Below are 20,178 nucleotides of genomic sequence, written 5' to 3'. Positions count from 1 at the left end.
CAATTGAGATCATTAGTTACTTTTTTAACAGACAGTAGGTTTGAGGCAAATGTAGGCATATAGAAAGCTTTAGATTCTTTATCAAACAATCTAAGTTCACCTACACCTTTTATTGGAATTTTATCTCCATTTGCTATCATCACATTTCCTAAAGCCGGTTCTATGTTCTTAATCAGTTCTAAATCACTTATCATGTGATGAGAAGCACCAGAGTCTATAACTAAGGGCTTAGCCGATTTAAAATTATTCATAGAACCATTTGCATTGTGAGAAGTATTAAGGGAGATACCAAGAGTTTTAGATATACCAGATTCCTTGAGAGCCTTGATGAGAGCGGTTAAGTCAGACTTCTTGATGGTCTCATCTAGATTGGCTCTTGGCGTGGCATAGCCTGATGTGGAGGCAGTAGCTCTTCCCACACCTAGGTTGCTTATACCCATGGTGATTGGTGTTGTTGGCTCAGCACCATCAGTTGAGAAGTTGGCTCTTGCATCTTGGTATTGAGGGCGGTTGTCCCTAAATTTGTTGGGCTTGAGGTGCGGATGTAGTATCCAGCATTTGTCCTTCATGTGGCCCTTCTTCTTGCAGTGATCGCATGTCAAGTTTTTCTTCTCATCTAGCTTGTAAGCTGCCTTGTTTGACACGGCTCGTTCAGCTTGATGTGCCATGTTTAAGTCTCCCTTGCCTCCAAATAAGCCCACAGAGCCTTCTTCCTTCTGAATTTGAGCGCATACTTCATCCAGGTCAGGTAACTTGTCAGCTCTCAGGATGTGCTTGATTAAGCTCCCATAAGATGGATTAAGCGTGAGCAGTAGTCCAAACACTCTGTCCTCTTCACGCCTGGTTAAGAGAGTGGCGGGGTCGGTAGTATGTGGTCTGAGTAGTTCCATCTCTGCCCAAAGAGACCGGAACTTGCCAAAGTGAGGCTGGAACTCCATATCTCCTTGGTTGAGGGTATTGATAGCTCTTTTTACTTCAAAGACCCTTGTAAGGTTGGAGGTATTTCCATACACTTTGTAGAGTGTATCCCACAGCTGCTTGGTAGTTTCACAGTAGGAGTAAGACTCCATGATGGCGGGTTCTAGGGAGCTAAGGAGCACTGTGAGAACCATGAGACTCTATTCACGCCGCTGTTACCAAACACGTCTGAAACACCGGTCCTAATAAATAATCTCTATTTTGTTTTTTTTTCAGCATTTCAGGCAGTAACTAGATAAATGTCGTTACTATTATTTGTTATTTTATAATCCCATTGATTAATAAAGTACGCAAGAGTCTTGTACCTCTTCTACTATATATATATGCTCTCTGTTTTTCTCACAACTCGCATTCAATCCTCTGAAACATTCAAATGGACGAAAGAGAGTTCGTATAAGAACCAAGTTAAGGTTTTAGGTAGAAACAAAAGTTGAAACCGATCATCATTATCATCATCCAAGGCTGATACAACATGATAAGCCTTCACGTTTACATGAAATCGTCTTCGAGTTCCTGAAGCGATTTGTTGCTTGAAGCAATGTCTTTGTTAGATGTCATTTTGTCAGTTACCATTAGTCCCTTGTAACTCCTCATATCGGCTTGCCTCTCCTTCTCAAGCCTCTCTATCTCTTCATGTTTCTTCTGCACAATACTCCCATTAACAATGAGGATTGTCAATAAGAGACTTCCCACAGGTTAAGAAGATGACAAGGACCAAGACCGAGACAGAAGAAACTGACCTTCTCCCTCAGATGATGCTTCCTCTCAGCTCTTTCTGCAGCATTCACTGCTTCTCTCTCCGCTTCATAAACAAACAATTACGAACAACCATTCTAATTTAATACATCTTAACAAAAGGTCAGACCCACTAGTGGTAAAGCTAATCAATTATCCGTTTCTCATATGCAATTCAAATTGTAGACTTACCTCTGAAATCAGGTGTTCTCTCAACTTTAGTTTTGTTCAATCTGTTAACTATTTCATTGACTCGCTTCTCCACTCTGATGGTCCGGACCTTACATGAAACCCATCATCAGTCAAATTCATCATTGCTTGATCATTTTTTCAATTTTTGAAGAGATGAAGAGAGAGCTTACCATCTTGGAATTGTGGAAACCAACTTGACCAGCATCCATGGAGGCGGTTTTCTTCAAGTTGGACCAGGGAGTGTACACAACATCAACGTTGTTCACCTTGTTCCCTGGCACATAATACCACTCACACCATTCGGTAAAAAATCAGTATATAGCCTACATGTGCCCTCCTTCTAAAACGAAACTGAGAAATGGAAAAAAAAAACTGATACTCCAAGACTAGTTGGTTATTGTAAATGTTAACTTCACGAAAAGGGCTTCAGACTTTACCTTGAATGGAGTTAGCCTTAACAAGCTGAGCACAGTCCTCAAGCACACCTTCGCTAATGTCATCAAACCCCTGGCCTCTATGAAGCCTCAAGTAGACATGAGCCGACGACATTTTATCAACGTGAAACCTGCATCAGCTGATAATCACCAATGACCAGACGGTAGACATAATGTATTCATAAGTTAAATCATACTCAACAGCATGTTTTCTTTTGATCAACATGGGATATTCCGGATCTATGAAAAGACCTAGACTAATTCTCAAGGAAAAGCACAGCCGGCTGCCTCTCCGGTTATTCAAATGGCCCATATCAGCGTGGTCATGATAGGAGAATAGTGGGGTGCCTTGGAACACAGATTGCTTAGCAACCTCTACATACAAACAACAACCCTATAGCAATCAAAATCAAACCTACACCAACATGTTATATTTTCACCGTATAAACCAATCCACAAAACGTATGAAGCAAACAAACTCGGCAAATTCGATCAAACCAACTCAATTTCACGGTTAGGCAATCCGATGGATGACCGGAATAAAAAAAAAGGGAATATTATCTTTCTAGCTCACCAGACGTCTTCGGGGAAGCCGTACTTGATGAGCTCCTCGTTCTCGAACTTATCAAGCCCCATGAAGATGGTGTAGTCTCCAGCATCTGGTCGGGCCTTGAAGTAGAACACCATATCGCCTTCGATTCGAGAAAACGAACGGAGCAGATCGAATATAGGGTTTCCCCCTCTCTCTCTCGCACCTGCCTCTCTTCCCTACGAGTTTTGGACAATGAAGAAACAGTAACCACTCGAGAGAATATAAAAAAGAGAGAGAACACTTGTAAAGAAAACGCAAAACCGCTGACTCCTTTTTTTTTTTTCCTCTCATCTTACTAAAAACAATATTTATAAAATAACCCTTATATTCTACAGATCTTACGCATAAGACCTACGATATTACTAAGAGTTATAAACAACCCTGAAACTCGACAATTGATATTTGTTTATGTAGATTTTATAAATATTTTATATTTTGTTGGGGATTTGAATTTTCATGTTTTAATTAAAAAAATCTTCAATATTCACTCAATTCCATTATAAAATCCAACCAGTTAGATATGTAGTTATAAAATTTGAAACTGTACAGTAGAAAGTTAAGCTAAGTTGTTCAATTTGTGATAAAAAAAGGTAGTGGCGAATTGAGGAAGAAGAAGCGTATGGTAATGTCTTGTCTTTGTCTCTGTGTGATGAGTTATTGTTAATTTATAACCTCAGGTTCGAATGACTACGGTATTCACCAAATGCGATAAGAGTAAGAAGAAGAAAAATGGAGAGAAGAGACCGGAGGAGAATATAAGGGAGTTCCAAAATTAGATCCATGGATTCTTTAAAACAACGCCACTATGGATTATGACTAGCAGTGTGACAAAGGTACGAGATATTGTTGCACATGGCTCAGCTAAGAAGTAAGAAACTACTGACTCACACACTAAAGAACCCTAAACCACACTTCTCCAGATTATCTTTGATTGGAATGAGACTTATATAGCAAAGAACAACAAGACAGTGTATCATCATTTCTTAGGTTATGATTTTTAATTAATGACACGCTAAGATTTTGTTTTAGTAAAACTTAACCTAGTACATAAATAGACTATAATATAATTAAAATATTCAATGGAACAACTTGCTGGGATAGGTCAGTTGGGAGAGCGTCAGTCTGAAGATCTGAAGGTCGCATCTTCGTTTCACGCTTAGTGCATTTTTTTTTATTTTATTTATGGCCCATGGCTCATATAGTAAGAGCCCAGTATCCCTAAACAAACTTCTGCGAAATCTTGAAGCTATAAATGTTTTAAGCCCAACCAACTGAGCATGAAATCGTTGTACAAATGTCAAACAACACTCATTAAACGTGAATCTTTGTACTCATAGTTAACTTGAGTATTTTCAACTTTTATCTACAAGAAACAATTCGATGGACGTCTCATCTTCTAAAAGAGCTGAAGTTACATGTTATACTTCCCTTTGTTTCAGACTTGAACATACTAATTGTACATTAGAACTTTAGAAGAGCTCTCATAAGACATTGCGACAGAAGAATTTTGCTATCGTACTATGTCTTGCCATCACCAACGTTGACACGGTAAGCACCTGATGTTTGTTAAGTTATTCACATCAAAATTTGCTGGGGAACATATAATTAATTTTTACTCTTTGTTTCTGTTTCTTTTTTCCTTAATTTTTTTTTCATAATTTGGAAACTTATTCTTATATAAAAAGTTTACAAAAATTTTGAAGGTCAAAACCAATATTTCATTGGGTTTGACCCAAATCAGATCCTACATGTTATTATTTTGTGGAACATGCTGATGCGGTTACCTCTTGCATCTCTAATAACCAAAAAGCCGAATCACTAATCAGTCTTACAATCGATCATAAAACTAAACACTATATCAAAAATAATTAGCAACTATCATACACAACATCCTTCACGCAAATCTTCTTAAATAATTAGCCTAGGCTACTTTTTAAGATACTTTTAGAATTTGATTCGCATGTTCAAAGAGCAGACTTAATTTTTAACAAAAAACTTATTTCTGAAAATTCAATATTTTATACACATATAATTTATAATAACATTTGTTTTTAAAAATATGAATAATTAAATTAATTTTTATATAAATATTTTATGAAAATACGATAATTCATTTATATACCGCCTCGTATTAATTTACTTATATTTTAGATATTTAAATTACAATATGAATTTATTTTTAACTTTTTTTATTTTTTAAAGTTTATTTTATTATAATATAAATTAACTATGTGCCATTCAACTCGTCTCATATTTGATAAATATATTTAATTATATTTTAATAGTTTATTTTTAATATGTATATTAAAATATAAAATGCTTTATTAATTTAAATATCTTACTTTAATATTTTGTTGTAATAAGTTGAACTATGTTGTAAAATTCATGAATAATATGTAATTCTGTATATGTAATTATTTTAATTTTATATTTTATAAATAGTTAATAAATGGATTAAGTTAATTTTTATTTACTAAATGATGTAGTAATTTAGTTATGAATACGAATTATGTATGTATAAATATTATAGAAATGTTATTTCTTATTCTATGAATAAAAATGAAATAATATTTAATACTAATTACGAATTTATTGTTTAGAGAAATTAAAATAAATAAATAAATGTAACGATACTTTTTCTAAGTCGATTTTTCAATGCTTCTGTTTTTTTTAAACACTTTTAATGCTTCTGTTTAATAGTACTAGGGGTATTCCGGCGCTGCGCGCCGGGTTTGGAGGTTTGGAAAGTTTTATTTGATAAGGAGTTCAAACTGTTGGGTTCTTGTTTGTAGTAGTTAGTAGTGTCTGTAGTTTAGTGTAGTTGATTGCTTCTTCATAATAAATATGGTTGTACATTTAACTGTTGAAATGTCTATGGTCGGGAGGGAAATTAGTATAATGAATGTGTTTGTTTAGGGGTTCGTATGTTTAGAGTAATAGATGTTGTTGTATTTTAGTGTTTTTCATTCTAAGGAAATTTGAAGGTAGGAATTTTATTCATAGGAGAGTAGTAATCATTTTAAATAGGTATAGGTAAAAAATAATTTATTTTAAAAAAACCACAAAAGGAAGAAAAAGAACAATAACATTTTATTCTATCTATGAACTATATATGTATTGGACAAATTTCTTCTATCTTAAAAATTAGTAGCAATTCTTGTATACATGATTTTTGTTTTGGAGGTCGAAACTTCGTGGGGGTTTGAGTTTGGCCATGTTGATTAAGTAGTCGTCCTCCAGATGAACACTGTAATCACTGAGTGTTTTTTTAAATATTTTTCCAGCAACAACGGATGTAGATAGTGTGTGTTCCCAGTCAAGTGTGTCAAGCAATTTTTTTCCCTCTCAGAGCAGCAGTAAACCACAAAGATACGTACTCTTGATTTATTTTAGCATGATGTAAATATTTATATTAATCAGACTCGTGTTGGTTGATAATAAGCTAGTAGTAGCAGGAGAAAAACTAAATAATAAGTATGTGAAATCTCACATATTATCAAATGTTCTTGACCTAAAGTAAATGTCATTAGGTCTTATAAGATGCAGTGGAAAGTCGCTGGTCAAGGTTATTACATGTAATCATCTTCGGGTTAACTTGGATGTTACCATTACTAACAATTTTTTTTCCTCTGATCTAGGAGGGAAGAGAGAAAAATTTAACACCCAATTTGAAGTCACTTTTAAAATAGATTGATTGTGAACGTCACTTTTTAAATAGATTTATTGTGACCATGCAATCTAACGTAATAGTACATTAATAAATGTGATAAATTGGTTAATATATATGCCTCTGATATCAAACTTTGAGTCTAAATTTTGCTGAATTTTAAAACACATACTATGTTTTATAAGCCTTGCAAGCGTTGGCTTGTTGAAACGTAACATAATTTAAACGCTGCATGACTACGTAATATTTAAACAAAACACATGTTGTGGTGTTATTGTGAAAAGATTGGCATCGATAAAAGAAGGAGAAAATGACTAGAATAACACTAAAAAAGTTTTTGTTACAAATATAGCATCTAAAAATAAAAATGACCAAAATAGCACTTAATGTTTTATCAAAAGAGATAAATATACACTTATACTCCAATGGTAAATTAATTTAAACATTAGGGTTTAGAGTTAAGGAGTGGAGTTTATGATTTAGGGTTTAGAGTTAAGGGTTTAGAGTTTAGGGATGGGTTTAGGTTTTAGAGTTAAGGGGTGAGGTTTAAGATTTAGGGTTTAGGTTTTAGAGTTTAGGATTTAGAGTTTAGGGTTTAGAGTTTAGGTTTTAGGGTTTAGAGTTGGAGAACGGAGTTTTGGGATAAGATTTCAAATTTTGAAAAATAAAAAAAAATTAAATTTTTCAAAAGATAAATTCCTATTTTGGTCATTTTAGTTTTTGAAAATTATTTTTGTGACATAAACTTAGAAAGATGATATTTTGGAGATTTGCCCCGAAAGAAGTTACATCAACCGCGACATAATTTTTTTTTAAATTAAAAAAAGAAGAAAAACGACATAACCGAAAATGAAAGACGCAGAGAAAATAGAAATAACAACCACGACCCATAGTTTTTTTAATCAAAGAAAAAAAAAGCGACATAACCGATACTAAAAGACGCAGAAAAACAGAAGAAACAACAACCACGACCCATTGTTTTTTTCTAAATTTTTAAAAAAGGAAAGCGACATAAGCGAAACTGAAAGTCGTGGGAAAACAGAAAATGACTAAGACTAATCGTCGTTGTTTGGGTTCCAAGCTAGCACTCATTCCACACGTGCTTTCTTACGGGCAGTCTCTTCCACATCGACTTCACCAGATGCTACTGCTTCATGTCCAAGCTGAAGTGCAGTCTATGAAGGGGTTAAAATTATAAACATATCAAAAACTAACCTGAAGATCAGCTGTGATAAAAATTGGTTAAGCTCAGATACGGTCATGGGTTCAATCTACTGTGCGTGAACCACCTTTGATGAAGACGCTGACTGGTCTGTCCCACCACCTGGCAATCTGCGAGGATAAATAACATGTAAAGGCTGATGACGACACAATATCTAAAATAGTCAAAGTAGCATTATCTAATTAGAGTAAGGAGGCTTGCCTGTCAAACGTATATTTTCCTACAAGAGTCTCAGAGTCAAAGTAAATACGTTTCGCAGATGTGCCATTTAAATATAGCTTCCCTGCCAAAACACATTGGAATGTATATAAGTTAACGTGAACCAAACAAATTAACTTACCAGCTACATGATCGCTTAGTGTGTAGACAGAGCTTTTGGTCATACCTTGTCTAAACCTAAGTTGGCGAAGGGCAGAAACAGATCCGTGCACCACCGTAGACTGATTGAGTGATCAAGATAAAATATAAGAGATTTGGACAAAATGAAACTGTTAAGAGGGTTTAGAAAGAGACGATGTGCTTACATTCTCATCGATGAAGATGAAGCCGGTTACGGTGGGATACAAAGAGATATATTGAGTGGATTAAAAGGGGGAGGTGGAGTTAAGAACAGAGTTATGGATGATGGAGACATTTATGTATATCGGGACGTCGATTCAAGCTTCTCTGTGTTTTCTTCGTCGACAATGAGCCGCCAGAAGAAGATAGAGAAAACCCTAATGCACTTCTATGTCTGGGCTCTAATTTGGGCTTAAAGTGACAAATAAATAACAGTTCAGAACTGATTTTGACGGCCCGTGTAAACCAAAAAACGTAGACATCCTTAGGTTCCGACACATGTCAATAAATGTCCACCCTAAAGAGGGACGTGTAGGGCTAAGGTGAGAGAAAACTCTGTTTTATTATTATAGATAAAATAGATACTTAAGGGTATACACGTGTATACCTTGAATAACAATATCATTAGCTGCTTCACTTCTTGTAACACTGCATGACTGATTGCTTTAGCTCAAAGGGTATTGAGATTCTCTAAACGCTGGTTATAGGGGATTTCTTCAATTGCAAGACTGCTTGACATACGATGTAACATATCACGAACACTTTCTAGCGGTGAGTCGACATCGAAGGCCTCAAACTTTAAAAGGGGAAACCCAAAATGACGGATCTGAAACCATCTGGAATACATGGTCTGGATATCCCCGCATCCTGAAAAGTCAACCTCTTTAAGATGTTGCATCCCATGAAAGCAGGGTTTGTATTTTAAATTCTTGCATTCCTTCATACGTAAGCATCTGAGCCTAGAGAAGGTCTTGATCCACCCGAGAACTTCTTCAATCGCTGTTTGATTTAGAATGAGAAGTGTAGCTGAGATCCTAGGAAACATCCTCAGCCTTGAGCATCCTCCGAGATTGAGGCCGTCAAGATATTCAAGGTGGACATCAGTTGGAAGAGTCTCCAGCTTTGTGCAATCCTCCATGCTCAAATAAGTTATCTTTTTAAGATTCTGAATAGAGGAAGAAGGAAGCTCCACCAAGCTTGAGCAACCTCCGAGATTCATCCACTCCATATTAATTGCCAACGAAAGATTTGGAACTTCTTGAAGCTTTTCAGATCCCGACAAATCTAACGTTGTTAGGCATGTAAGCGGCTGAACAAAACAAAACAAAACAAGTCCAAAGTGTTGGTTTGAAGATATTTATCTGGGCAATTATTTCAAATAATTTTTTAAGTTTTTGTCACAAAAATAGCCTTCAAAAAGAAAATGATCAAAATAACTATTTTTTATTTTGAAATTTTTAATATTTATTTTTTATTTTAAAAATTTAAAATCCTATCCCAAAAACTTATCTATTAACTCTAAACCCTAAGTTTAGATTAATTAACCTCAGGTTAAAAATATGCTTTTATCTTTTAATAAAAATTATTTTGATCATTTTCTTCATCGAAAGTTATTTTTGTGAAAATAAACAAAAAATGACTATCTTAAAGAATTTCTCAATTTATTTTGTTATGACATTGGAGATACCATTACCTGTGCTCCTTCCCATAGTTTCTGACTCTTGATTTCTTTCATCTTAAGAGTTTTGAGTTTCTCTAGATGCAGCTTAAAAGGGAATTCTTCAATTATTGTCCGGCTTAGATCAAGTCTTGAAATGTTACTTGAGATATCAGGAAACTTTTTTAGCCTTGTGCATCCACTGAGATCGAGTGTATCAAGAGATTTAAGGTTGATTCCTGATGGAAGGGCCTCAAGCTCTGTACACCTACTCATGTCCAACACCAACAGTCTATGCAGATGCCCAATAGAGGAAGTAATTCTCACCAAACTCGAGCACCCTCCAAGCAACAATTTCTCAAGATTGTTGGCCAATGAGAGATCTGGGATTTTTTTCAGGTTCTCCGATCCCGACAAATCCATACGCTTTAGGCATGGGAGGGGCTAAACAGATAAACAAAGACGAGAGAAAATGAAAAAATATGTTATACATCAACAGAAAAGACTTCCATCTAAACAGAGTACGATTTTTTCTCAAAACTCACATGAACTCCTTCCCACAACTTCTTGAGCTTGCTACTTTGCATTTTGAGCTTTACTAGATGTTGCGGACGAAAGTTACAAAGGCAAACATTTTAACGGGTATCCTATCCAACTTACTACTTTGAGCTTAGGGGGCAGATAGTCGAAGCCTTTGTGTATATGCCAGCTGATTTCTTTATATGGTTTCCTTTTAATCTTCAGAAAAAAAGAGATTACGCATCTTTTTAAAGGCTCCCTTATGTATGTGCAACTCATCAATCCCAGACATATCCAACGATATACCTAACACTTTTTTAGTACCCTGAACAATATAAAAAAAAATGACGATAAAACACCCTTACTTAGATGACACGCTTTAAATCATATAGTGTGAATGATCAAAGAGCACTTACCGTGTTATCCTCAAGTACATCGCAAATATCCTTAGAATCCCACAAGAATTCGCGTTCCCCGGGTTCTTTAGACTGCGAACGGATGATTTCTTTACCCATTTCTTGTAACAAACAATGCATCTCCACAGTATCCTCTCTTACTTGTATGAGGGATTTATCAACTAGGTTTTTCAGCCCTATGTTAATATCCAAATCACTATCTGCTAAGACCCGTTTGATGTGATCGATCTCCGCACCATTGAAGAGACATGCGAGGTGGCGAAATAACGCTCTGTCTTCTTTGCTACCTAACCCATCATAGCTGACTCTCAACGTTTTCTCAATGTTTCCGTTAAGCCTATTACGAAGCCTAGGCAGCATTTCCGTCCAATCATCTTTGCTCCTTCCTCTCAAATACGAACCCAATACGTTAAGACCCAAAGGAAGACTACCTGCACGCTTTCCTACTTCAGAAGCAAGTCCCACGAAACCATCAGGTGGAGAATCTTGCCTGAAAGCACATCGGCAAAACATCTGAAGAGCTTGCTTTTCAGATGGGAGACCAACCCTGTAAATACAGCTAATCCCATGGGCTCTCAGAAGATGCTTATCTCTTGTAACCGCAATGATTCTGCTCCCAAGTCCAAACCATTGAGTTCTACCAGCCAAAGCATCTAGAACCACTTGATCTTCCAAATCATCAATGACAATAAGAAGTTTATGGTGCTTTAGCCTCTCTCCCATTGCACCTATATGATCCATCTTTATGTCCCTTGTTCCAAAAATCTCAGACAGGAAATTTCGTTGCAAATGCAACTTCATGTTATAGTCATCTGGACTGGCTTTGTGATAGTTTTTCCTACACTTGGATATGAAAGCACTGTCTATGAAGACACTACCTTGGAAATGACGAAAGATTCGACTAAATAGAGAGCCCTTGCGATGGTGGTCTTGCCAATCCCCGAGGAGCCCCATATACCGACCATCTTCGCTTCTTCAGATTCCAAACGCAACAATGAGCTCATATCTGCTATATGATCTTCGATGCCTATAAAGTCCTCAAAACCCTTTGATGGAGTCAAATTCAGTTTAACCAAAATATCATTGGCCATTTCTTCTATCATCTTTGCTTCATTATCCCTAATGATAGAGAAATTTTTTTATCAACAACAACAAAAAAAAAAACAATACAGTTATTTAAAAAAAAAAAAAGATCAACACCCAAGCAAGAAACAACAAGTAGTTTGAATCAAATTGCTAAAGTCCTTACCAGTTGGAAGAATGATATCCAACCATATTAGTTACATCGGTTAAAGCTCTCCTCCACACATTTTTCTCGTCTTCTGTTCTATTCTGACAAGTCATCTCAAAGACCTCTCCGAAGTCGCTGTTCTGTTTCCTAACGTGAGAAGGGTCCAAACCGTAGAAAACTGGTATCACATATTGACCGTGTTCTTCTTTGCATTGAAAAATCTCGAGAAGCTCGTTCAAGCACCAGCTTGAAGATGCGTAGTTTCTGGAAAAGATAACGACAGCGATCCTCGACTCCTTGATCGCTCGTTTAAGCTCGGGATCAAGAGACTGGCTTCTCTCGATCTCGTTATCCTTAAAAGCAATGATCAACTTACGATCTAGCTCTTTGAGAAAGTGGCTGAGGAATGTTTGGCGGATATCTTCTCCGCTGAAGCTCGGGAAGACGTCGTATAACCAATTGCGAGAAGAAGCCATGAAGAGATGCTTATGATGGAGAAAAAAAATGTGAGAATGAATGATATTTTGGAGACGAATCAGCTAAGAAGCGAGGGATCTTTCATTTTAATGAGTTTTTTTCTGGGATTTTTCCTATGAAACTTGTCTGAAGTTTTCCTCAGTTGACTTGACTTATAAGAGCTTTGTCGTTATATTGATTTAATAAAATACTAATATATAATGGAAATAAAACCACGAAGCCAATGCGACTTGACATTGCTCGTACTTTTACTTTTTGTATAGGGCTTATTTATTTGTGAAATAGCTAAGAAAAAAAGAGAGATTAGTTTTGTAGAAAGAAGATAGAGAGAGATAGGAAGAGAAAAGAAGAAAAAAAGTATAATTTTAGTTACTTAGTGAATTATTGTTTTTTTATAATTATCTCACCCAATTTCTCTTTTGTATATTGCTTGTGCTTCTACTGCCTAAATAAAAGACGCATTTGGGTTTCATCTTTCATGGTTTTGGTGGGGTGATTGCCATTGGGGGCAGGGAAATGGTTACTGTTATGGTTCGTTTTTCAGATATGATCAGATCTTAATTACATAGGAGGGTATAAGAAGCCGGTTTTGTGGCTCCCCTTCAGTTATGTCTTTTTCCATTTGTAAAATTTTGATGCTACCCAGACACATTTTAAAAGAGTCAGTGGTAGATGTAAGTATCACCAAAACCTCCATGGATCCTTGTATGGAGGAACATAACTATCAGTAGGAGCAAGAAGCCTAAAGGATCCAACTGTTCTTTCTAGCACCGGTCCCATATGCATTTTATACAAACACTCAAAATCAGCCATCTTCACATTTAAAGACAAGGATAATTACACAAAGTAGAGTTTGTGCCATGTCCCATTGCTTGCCAAGGGTTGAGGCATTTATGGTGTGTACAAGTATCCTGCAAAGTGTATTTTCATCAATCCCTTGTGAAAAGTTGTGTACCATCCCGTTCAGCTGTTGGAGAAATGTAGTGTCTGTAAAGCTTTGATGCTTCAGCCTATCCAAAACACATAATAGTCAAGGCAATAAGTCAGATCATTAATCAAGACCCATTATGTCTTTAAACAAGATCCTTCTGGTTAGAAATATGGAGAGAGAGTTACGATTTTGGTTGGTTATTTGTGGACAAGGTACTCGTAGTACCAGTATAGTTCACCATCAATCTGTGCATATAGAAAGCATATAGTGGTTATGCGTTTTGTAGATTCAATTATTTTTTACTTTGTTTAGAAGATCACTGTTACATAAGTAGAGTGGACATCAAGATCTGAGCTCTCTTCTAGTACACAACAATCTTTCATTGTATCATATACTATATAATTAAAGTCAAGAGTTATATTCGCATAATATTACAGTCTACAAATATTATTATATATTTTTTCTCTTTCCCTTGACGCATTGATGAACGCTAGTTTTTTTCTTTGGTAAGCTTGTTTTCTCTCCTGATGTTTCGTTGATCCTTGTCCTTTTAGGTAAACCGTTGACGAGGTCAAGACGACCCCTATACGTTTTTTGAATTTTGCATATAATCACTCTACTTATCATCATTTCTTTTGATTTACAATTGGTTTTTGATTTGTTCATGCAGTAACACGATTCGTGACCAGGTTCTAATGTAACCTTTATAGAGGCATATATCATTGTCTTTCGCATAAGAGACATAATTGATTTTGTCTTTTCCTTGTTACACAAGTTATTAGTCTTCTGTCTTTATCTTTTTTTGTTGTTTCTTAATAGTGGATACTAATTCGAATTTGGCAGTAACTTTATTCCCAAGGAAAAACCAATGAAGCCAGGAGGAACATTTGCATTGCATTGAATCCCCATGCAGCCTCATATGTACCACTATCCAAAAGAGTTGATGATATGGATGGCTTGGCCACACATATTGTGCAGGGACAAGAACATATGTTCATGCCCAACAACGCATCTGAAATGGCATACAAGCAGATAAGAGATGATGATGATTTGGATTTGGAGATGGATATAGACATGGATATTGAATACCTTCTGGTGACATTCTCTGGTCTCTCACAAGAGTCTATAACTGATGTATACCTGGCGAACAGCGGTGATCTTGAAGCAACCATTGAGATGCTGAATCAGCTTGAGGTACGTTCATCACTCATCTCTCGTGATCATTCACATAAAACATCATATTTTTGTTACATAACTGATGATTTTGATCTATCTTGCTGTAGATATACAGCACTGAAGCTCAAGAACACCTCCCAGAGACATTGGATATTGGGGATCTCTGTGAATCAGGGCCATCAAGCTCAAAGGCGTCAACACAAAAGAAGGCAGCTATAGAAATCGCTGTATCGTCACCTTAGGTGGTTATTCCTAATGCAACTGTATCAGCCTGATCTGATATATCCTTTGCTGTGAAGTTCTTATGTATTTTATTTTCGGTTGCACACCCACAATAAGTACAGGTAATGGGGTGTGTTGTATCAATGAAGTTGATTGTAATCTTTAGGGTAAATGATATTGAGAGTGATTAAGTGATGGTAAAATGTATAGTTTCTGGAAGTGGAAATCTGAGTGATGTGTTTGTTGGTTGGCAGCTAGTCTGGTCTTTTTTTCCTTTTTTTGTAACTCCATTTCTTATGAATTGGATTAGTATGTTTTTTTTTTTTTTTTTTTTTTATATATATATATTTTTTTTTTTTTTTTTTTTTTTTTTACAGGATTAGTATGATTTTTACCTGTATATTGCCGTTTTATTTGTTATATGAAATAATGTAATCATTGTAAGTTCTAACGCTTGCTTCTTGACAATGTAGAAGCCGTATTTTCTTTAAAAATATAGCAAATAAGAAGAAAGAAAAAATAAATGTATAGCAACTATATGTAACCTTAGTACAATATGTAAGACTCTTCAAATCCATTGTTGCAAAGCAGAGAGAGCATATGTCACTTCCTTCTTTTTAAGAAAAAGAAAACTCAAAAGTGTTTACAAAGAATTTTATTTTAAACTTGGACTATTGCGAGCTTTGCATACTACGATGGCTACAAAGAGATTAGTGAAACAAAAGGAAACTACAGATACAGAGAACGCTATTAACAGAGATTTTGAAATCCTCTGTTTCTTGACAGGTTCGGATTATAGTTCTTTCAATTAAAGGTACTTAAAAAAAAAAAAATTCTAAGTTCAAAGATTAAATTCAAATTGGTTATTACTTTAAGTATTGAATTAAACATTCAAATAGTTTATGTATCGATTAGACGAGTTAATCGTAGCCAGTTAGGTATACCAATTTCAATAGTTTGATAGTACTCAATAATACACACACAAAAAAAAAAAAAAAAAAAAAAAAAAAAAAATATATATATATATATATATATGCATATCCATGTTTGTAAGCAAATAAATATATCAGAATTGAATGCCCAAATTCTTATCCTCATTTCTCTGGAGTCTGGATCAATGCTATTTTCTAGAATAAAATTATTTAAACACACATAATTCTATAGAATTCTATAAAATAGTTACTAGTTATTATCAAAAACATTTAAAAATAATACCACATATTCATTTTTGGAAAGAAACAACAAAATTAATCTTTTGTAAATTTTATTCTTTATCATGATCCTAAATCTTTCGTGAATAAATAAATGTATGAAATTTTCTATTTCATTAATAGTTTCAGTTGTTATTCCATAAATAGTTATTTCTTTTATTCATAATATTCCTTATAGGAAGAACCACTTACACCCATTAATAGCACACCATTATTAAACTTTGTAAATCATATGATCTCCTCGAAATCCTATATATAGTAACGAAAACGAACAACATTTCTTCAGCCTTCTCATACAAGAAAATAGATATAAGCAAGACATTTCTGTTTTATATATAACCCTACACCATAACAACTCACTCGGTATATAAATCATCTCATTTCAAAAGCACCAGAGATAAAAATTACTTTTTTAGAAAAACCCCTCACTCCTTATACGAAAAAACCTTTAAAATAAAACAAGGACCATTTTAAGCCTTATGAACGCTGAGGAGCTTAACATCGTCGATCACGGGGCCACACAACGACGAGAAATCATCGCTTCTCATCGCGTAAAACGTGCTGTAAAACATAACCCTCGTGCGGGTCGAAACCGCCACGAACCGCAAAGTAGCTCGTTTGAAACCTCCCTTCCCTTTCGACTGGTAAGGAACCTTTAACGTGTCTCTTCCGGCAAACGCCTCGACTATCATCGAGCCTTCGCACGCGTTGTTCGCGTCTCCAACCGCGAAAGAAAGCACGTATGTCTTCCCTATGATGGTCCTAGCCACTTGAGCGATCGCGCTTTCTTTCCCCGCAACTAGCTCGACGGCTCTACGGCCTTGTGGGACTGAGAAGTGTTCGACGTCAACGTACTTGACGGCTTTGAGGGATTCGACCATCCAAGCGGGTAGAGGAGAGTGGTCATCTTCTATGAAGGGAGGAATCAGAACGCCGGTTGTGGAGTTTGGGAGTAGATATGGACCTTCTTCGAATCCTCCATTTTTCAATATGTTCTCTGTTTCATATAATAGAAAAATTCATCATTTAATTAAATTTTAAAATAATATTTATATTAATAAAAATAATATTTATATTAAATACATAATTTTGATTGATTCTTGCATACGTCTTGGACACACATGCCATAGACCACAGTTATGTAATGTTACCAATCCATTTTAAATATATGTTCTTACTCAACTTCAAGTGAAAACAAAAAAAAAAAACTAATCTAACCAAGCCAAAATCTTCGAAACAGAATTCCTTTGTAAGTTTTTCTATATGTATCAAATTAACCAAAACTAATGAACCAAAATTCATACACGTATATATCTTTTTGTATCTGGTCATGCATTCGTTATATAGGTGATTGTTAAGTTAGTATATTCATATTTTTCTTTAATTGAAAGATTAACCAAAACTGTCTTGGATCTAATGCAATATAAAGGTTCTACAAACTAGAAAACCAAATATTCAAAAATGCCAACAACCCTGACTATAACTAGCTAAAGAGCACATGTAGTTGTAAACATGACAGATCACAGTGGATAATTAATGAAAAGGATATATTTCTTGTTTGATAAAAAAAGGATATGTTTCTTAAAATAGTAATAGATAAAAACAAGATGCATATAACATATAAATAAATAATACACTTACTATTGGTAGGTCTCGGAGGGTATAGAGCCTTGATGGCCACACCATCAATGAGTGGTCCACAAGCAGGATCTTCTTCCTCGCCAGGATTATGAATCACGATCTCTGCCACGTTACTTTCGGCCTGAAACGCCCAAGCGTATAGATCCCACCCACTGCTACTGTATACAGTCTGTATAGGAATGACGCCCGAGTCAGGGGCCACCGATATGTTGAGCCGTTCGTCTTGAGCACAAGTCCTTGCGGCACTGAACGTGAGCGAGTAATACATTCCTTTGGTCACGTTAAGTCTCTGTTTAATCGATGCTTCGTTTCCTAGCCGGACGGCGAATTTTCCGGCAGGGACTACTAGGAGCATGTCTCCTTGTTTTTGACCGGATTGTATGTATTCGACGAAGCCTGTAAGCTCCCAGCTTGGAATAGCGTTCTTGTTTATCACTTGTGTTCCTTTCATGTCCGATGGCTTTGGTCCTAGCTCAAAATCGCCGTTTGGTAACATCCCTGCGTTTACGAAATTTCCCTCGGTTTCAGTGAACGTGTTACATTTTGTTGTGTAAGTTGATTTTCGTGAAATATAATAAATAATATTATCAAGAGTTTTATACGGAGAAATGGTTCATATCCAAGAGAAACAAGGCAATTATTTAAAAGAAAATAACAAAATGGTCCCGACCAGGCTTTTTTGTTTAGTGGCTTTTAAAAAAAAATGTCCCAGTTAAAAAAAATGTCCCAGTTAGAGACTTATGGAGAGAAACTAAACAGAACTAACGTTTCTGCATTCACACGAACATAATTAAGCTTTGGAGTAAACATGTCACTATTTCTCAATGAAAGAAACAAATCACTAAAGATGGAGGAGTACATATGTCATGGTATGAGTGTATATGTTATGTCAGTATGTAATTGATGATTACCGTCCCGGAAGCAGAAGATGGAGGTGACGGTGGAGATGAGAAGAACGAAGAGAAACGAGACGGTGCCTCCTTTCATTGTGAACGACCAAAGTAAAGGAGAGAGCAAAAGAGACTTTAATAAAAAATTATGGGAGATTATGAGATGAGCTGCAACTGCTTATATGGATTTACAACTTGGAAAATACCTCTAGATTTTGCTACAATTTACGGATTTATGCCACTGATGTGGTTTGCGTATCCACGTGGGGCCGTGACTCACTCTTTTGGGATTTAGCATATATTGCAGAAGTGAACAGCATAGAGGGTTATTTCTGGGAACTCAGTTCTTTTCTCAATGTTTTGTTTCTGCCGTCAGATTATTTTTCTTAAACAAAACAAGTTTGTTTTTGTTAAATATTACTTTCTCCGTTTCCGAAAATAAGATTTTCTTCTTATTTCACAAAAATAGATTTTCTATATATTTAAAGTATTTTTGTATACTTTTGAAAAACAATAATTACAAATATTTGAATTGATTAGATTTAATTGGTGGAAAGTAATTGGAAAGTGTAAAGAAAAATAAATAATAAAGTAAACTGTAAACATTTATTACATTCTTAATAACCGTGAAATCTCTAGAAAATCTTACTTTCGGAGGAACAGAAGTAGTAAACAATAAGAGTTTTTAAATGCAAGTTTGCTAGAACATTGATTTGCCATTTCATTATACTCCCCTGTTCCTAAAAGATCTTTGTTTTAGAATTTTCACACTTTTTAATAAAACATATTAAAATTTAGCTATAAATGTATAGTTTTTTGTAATTTTATATTTTCTATATTTTAAATCAATAAGATTTTAAGAAATACAATTAATGTTCTTGAACTTTACAATTTTTCATTATTAATTGACAAAAATTGCATTGGAAATATAAAATATGTATCTTTTTAAAACAAATTTTTTTTCAAGAATATGGATTTAAGAACGGAAAGAGTATATGATTTTCCATTTTTCGAAGAAACACCTTTTGTAAAAGAAACATAATTCTGTATTATGGTTATGAATAGTAAACATATGAATGACATTAATACCGGTTACTACCAACGGACATTAATGCAGGTTAATGGCCTAAATGTACGTCATTACATTAATATCCATGTTATGATGACTAATTATCAAGTGCTTGCAATTTGTGTGATACGAATGGAAAACTATATATGCGTGGTTCAAAGTTGTATAAATTAAGGTATTATGCTTTAAGCAAACCTACAACACACTGAATGATTACATTAGAAGTGAGTTGGCAGAGATTAAAAAGAAGTTGTGTAAGAATTCTAAAACTTATATCTTACCGAAACAGAGGGAGTAACACATTAGACAGTTTTGCATGTTATTTGTGTTAATTTAAAGAGAAATAACAAAAGATTGGGTTGATTCATATCCACATGTGGTCAACACTTCAACAAAAATGCCAACGAGAAATTTGATCTCATATGCAAATATCTGTCTGTACACCAACGTGATTTGATATTTATGTAACTTCGAAGTATTAGTTTTATATCATAACTTTGGACGACCGATCAAATCATGGGGATTTTTTTCCAAGTAATAATGCAATTAGTGAAAAAATCATTTTAGTCATGTGGTTGA

The 20,178-nt window shown here is 35.0% G+C and overlaps 3 protein-coding genes and 1 pseudogene across 4 annotated transcripts; 1 reads left to right on the top strand and 3 right to left on the bottom strand.

Annotated features, from left to right (window-relative positions):
• Nucleotides 1–1,352: 1,352 nt before the first annotated feature.
• LOC106327622 (coiled-coil domain-containing protein 25-like) lies at nucleotides 1,353–3,158 on the bottom strand. Of its 2 annotated transcripts, none has more exons than XM_013765822.1 (6): nucleotides 2,914–3,158; nucleotides 2,343–2,479; nucleotides 2,076–2,179; nucleotides 1,906–1,993; nucleotides 1,719–1,780; nucleotides 1,353–1,620 (listed from the first exon to the last, which is right to left on the bottom strand). In XM_013765822.1, exons 2-6 carry the CDS (start codon nucleotides 2,452–2,454, stop codon nucleotides 1,468–1,470), a joined length of 519 nt encoding a protein of 172 aa, XP_013621276.1. In that variant the 5' UTR covers nucleotides 2,455–2,479; nucleotides 2,914–3,158; the 3' UTR covers nucleotides 1,353–1,467. The 2 variants fall into 2 exon arrangements, with proteins under 2 accessions (XP_013621276.1, XP_013621275.1); XM_013765821.1 differs by having other exon boundaries at nucleotides 2,343–2,470.
• A 4,861-nt stretch (nucleotides 3,159–8,019) lies between these two features.
• On the bottom strand, nucleotides 8,020–12,647 carry LOC106322936 (annotated as a pseudogene).
• A 1,352-nt stretch (nucleotides 12,648–13,999) lies between these two features.
• Nucleotides 14,000–14,876, top strand: LOC106322937 (polyadenylate-binding protein-interacting protein 5-like). The gene is made up of 3 exons (XM_013761089.1): nucleotides 14,000–14,079; nucleotides 14,234–14,584; nucleotides 14,674–14,876. Exons 2-3 carry the CDS (start codon nucleotides 14,339–14,341, stop codon nucleotides 14,806–14,808), a joined length of 381 nt encoding a protein of 126 aa, XP_013616543.1. The 5' UTR covers nucleotides 14,000–14,079; nucleotides 14,234–14,338; the 3' UTR covers nucleotides 14,809–14,876.
• Nucleotides 14,877–16,237: 1,361 nt separating this feature from the next.
• LOC106327706 lies at nucleotides 16,238–18,786 on the bottom strand. Its single transcript, XM_013765939.1, has 3 exons — nucleotides 18,552–18,786; nucleotides 17,641–18,138; nucleotides 16,238–16,996 (listed from the first exon to the last, which is right to left on the bottom strand). Exons 1-3 carry the CDS (start codon nucleotides 18,625–18,627, stop codon nucleotides 16,470–16,472), a joined length of 1,101 nt encoding a protein of 366 aa, XP_013621393.1. The 5' UTR covers nucleotides 18,628–18,786; the 3' UTR covers nucleotides 16,238–16,469.
• Between the last annotated feature and the right edge of the window lie 1,392 nt (nucleotides 18,787–20,178).

The sequence above is a fragment of the Brassica oleracea genome, chromosome C2 (genome assembly GCF_000695525.1).
Source record: "Brassica oleracea var. oleracea cultivar TO1000 chromosome C2, BOL, whole genome shotgun sequence".
In the NCBI taxonomy this organism is placed as follows: Eukaryota; Viridiplantae; Streptophyta; class Magnoliopsida; order Brassicales; family Brassicaceae; genus Brassica; species Brassica oleracea.
Note: the sequence above shows the minus strand (reverse complement) of the source record. Positions and strands in the feature narration are given on the sequence as shown.

Bases quoted from the DNA above. Each gene is read 5' to 3' on its own strand.
- LOC106322937 (XM_013761089.1), top strand. From the start codon at position 14,339: ATGGATGGCTTGGCCACACATATTGTGCAGGGACAAGAACATATGTTC. The intron at 14,585-14,673 runs GTACGTTCATCA...ATCTTGCTGTAG, and splicing joins AGATGCTGAATCAGCTTGAG to ATATACAGCACTGAAGCTCA.
- LOC106327622 (XM_013765821.1), bottom strand. From the start codon at position 3,026: ATGGTGTTCTACTTCAAGGCCCGACCAGATGCTGGAGACTACACCATC. The intron at 2,180-2,342 runs GTAAAGTCTGAA...ATTATGTGCCAG, and splicing joins TAAGGCTAACTCCATTCAAG to GGAACAAGGTGAACAACGTT. The intron at 1,994-2,075 runs GTAAGCTCTCTC...GTTTCATGTAAG, and splicing joins GTTTCCACAATTCCAAGATG to GTCCGGACCATCAGAGTGGA.
- LOC106327706 (XM_013765939.1), bottom strand. From the start codon at position 18,627: ATGAAAGGAGGCACCGTCTCGTTTCTCTTCGTTCTTCTCATCTCCACC. The intron at 18,139-18,551 runs GTAATCATCAAT...TCGTAAACGCAG, and splicing joins CATCTTCTGCTTCCGGGACG to GGATGTTACCAAACGGCGAT. The intron at 16,997-17,640 runs GTAAGTGTATTA...TATATGAAACAG, and splicing joins CCCTCCGAGACCTACCAATA to AGAACATATTGAAAAATGGA.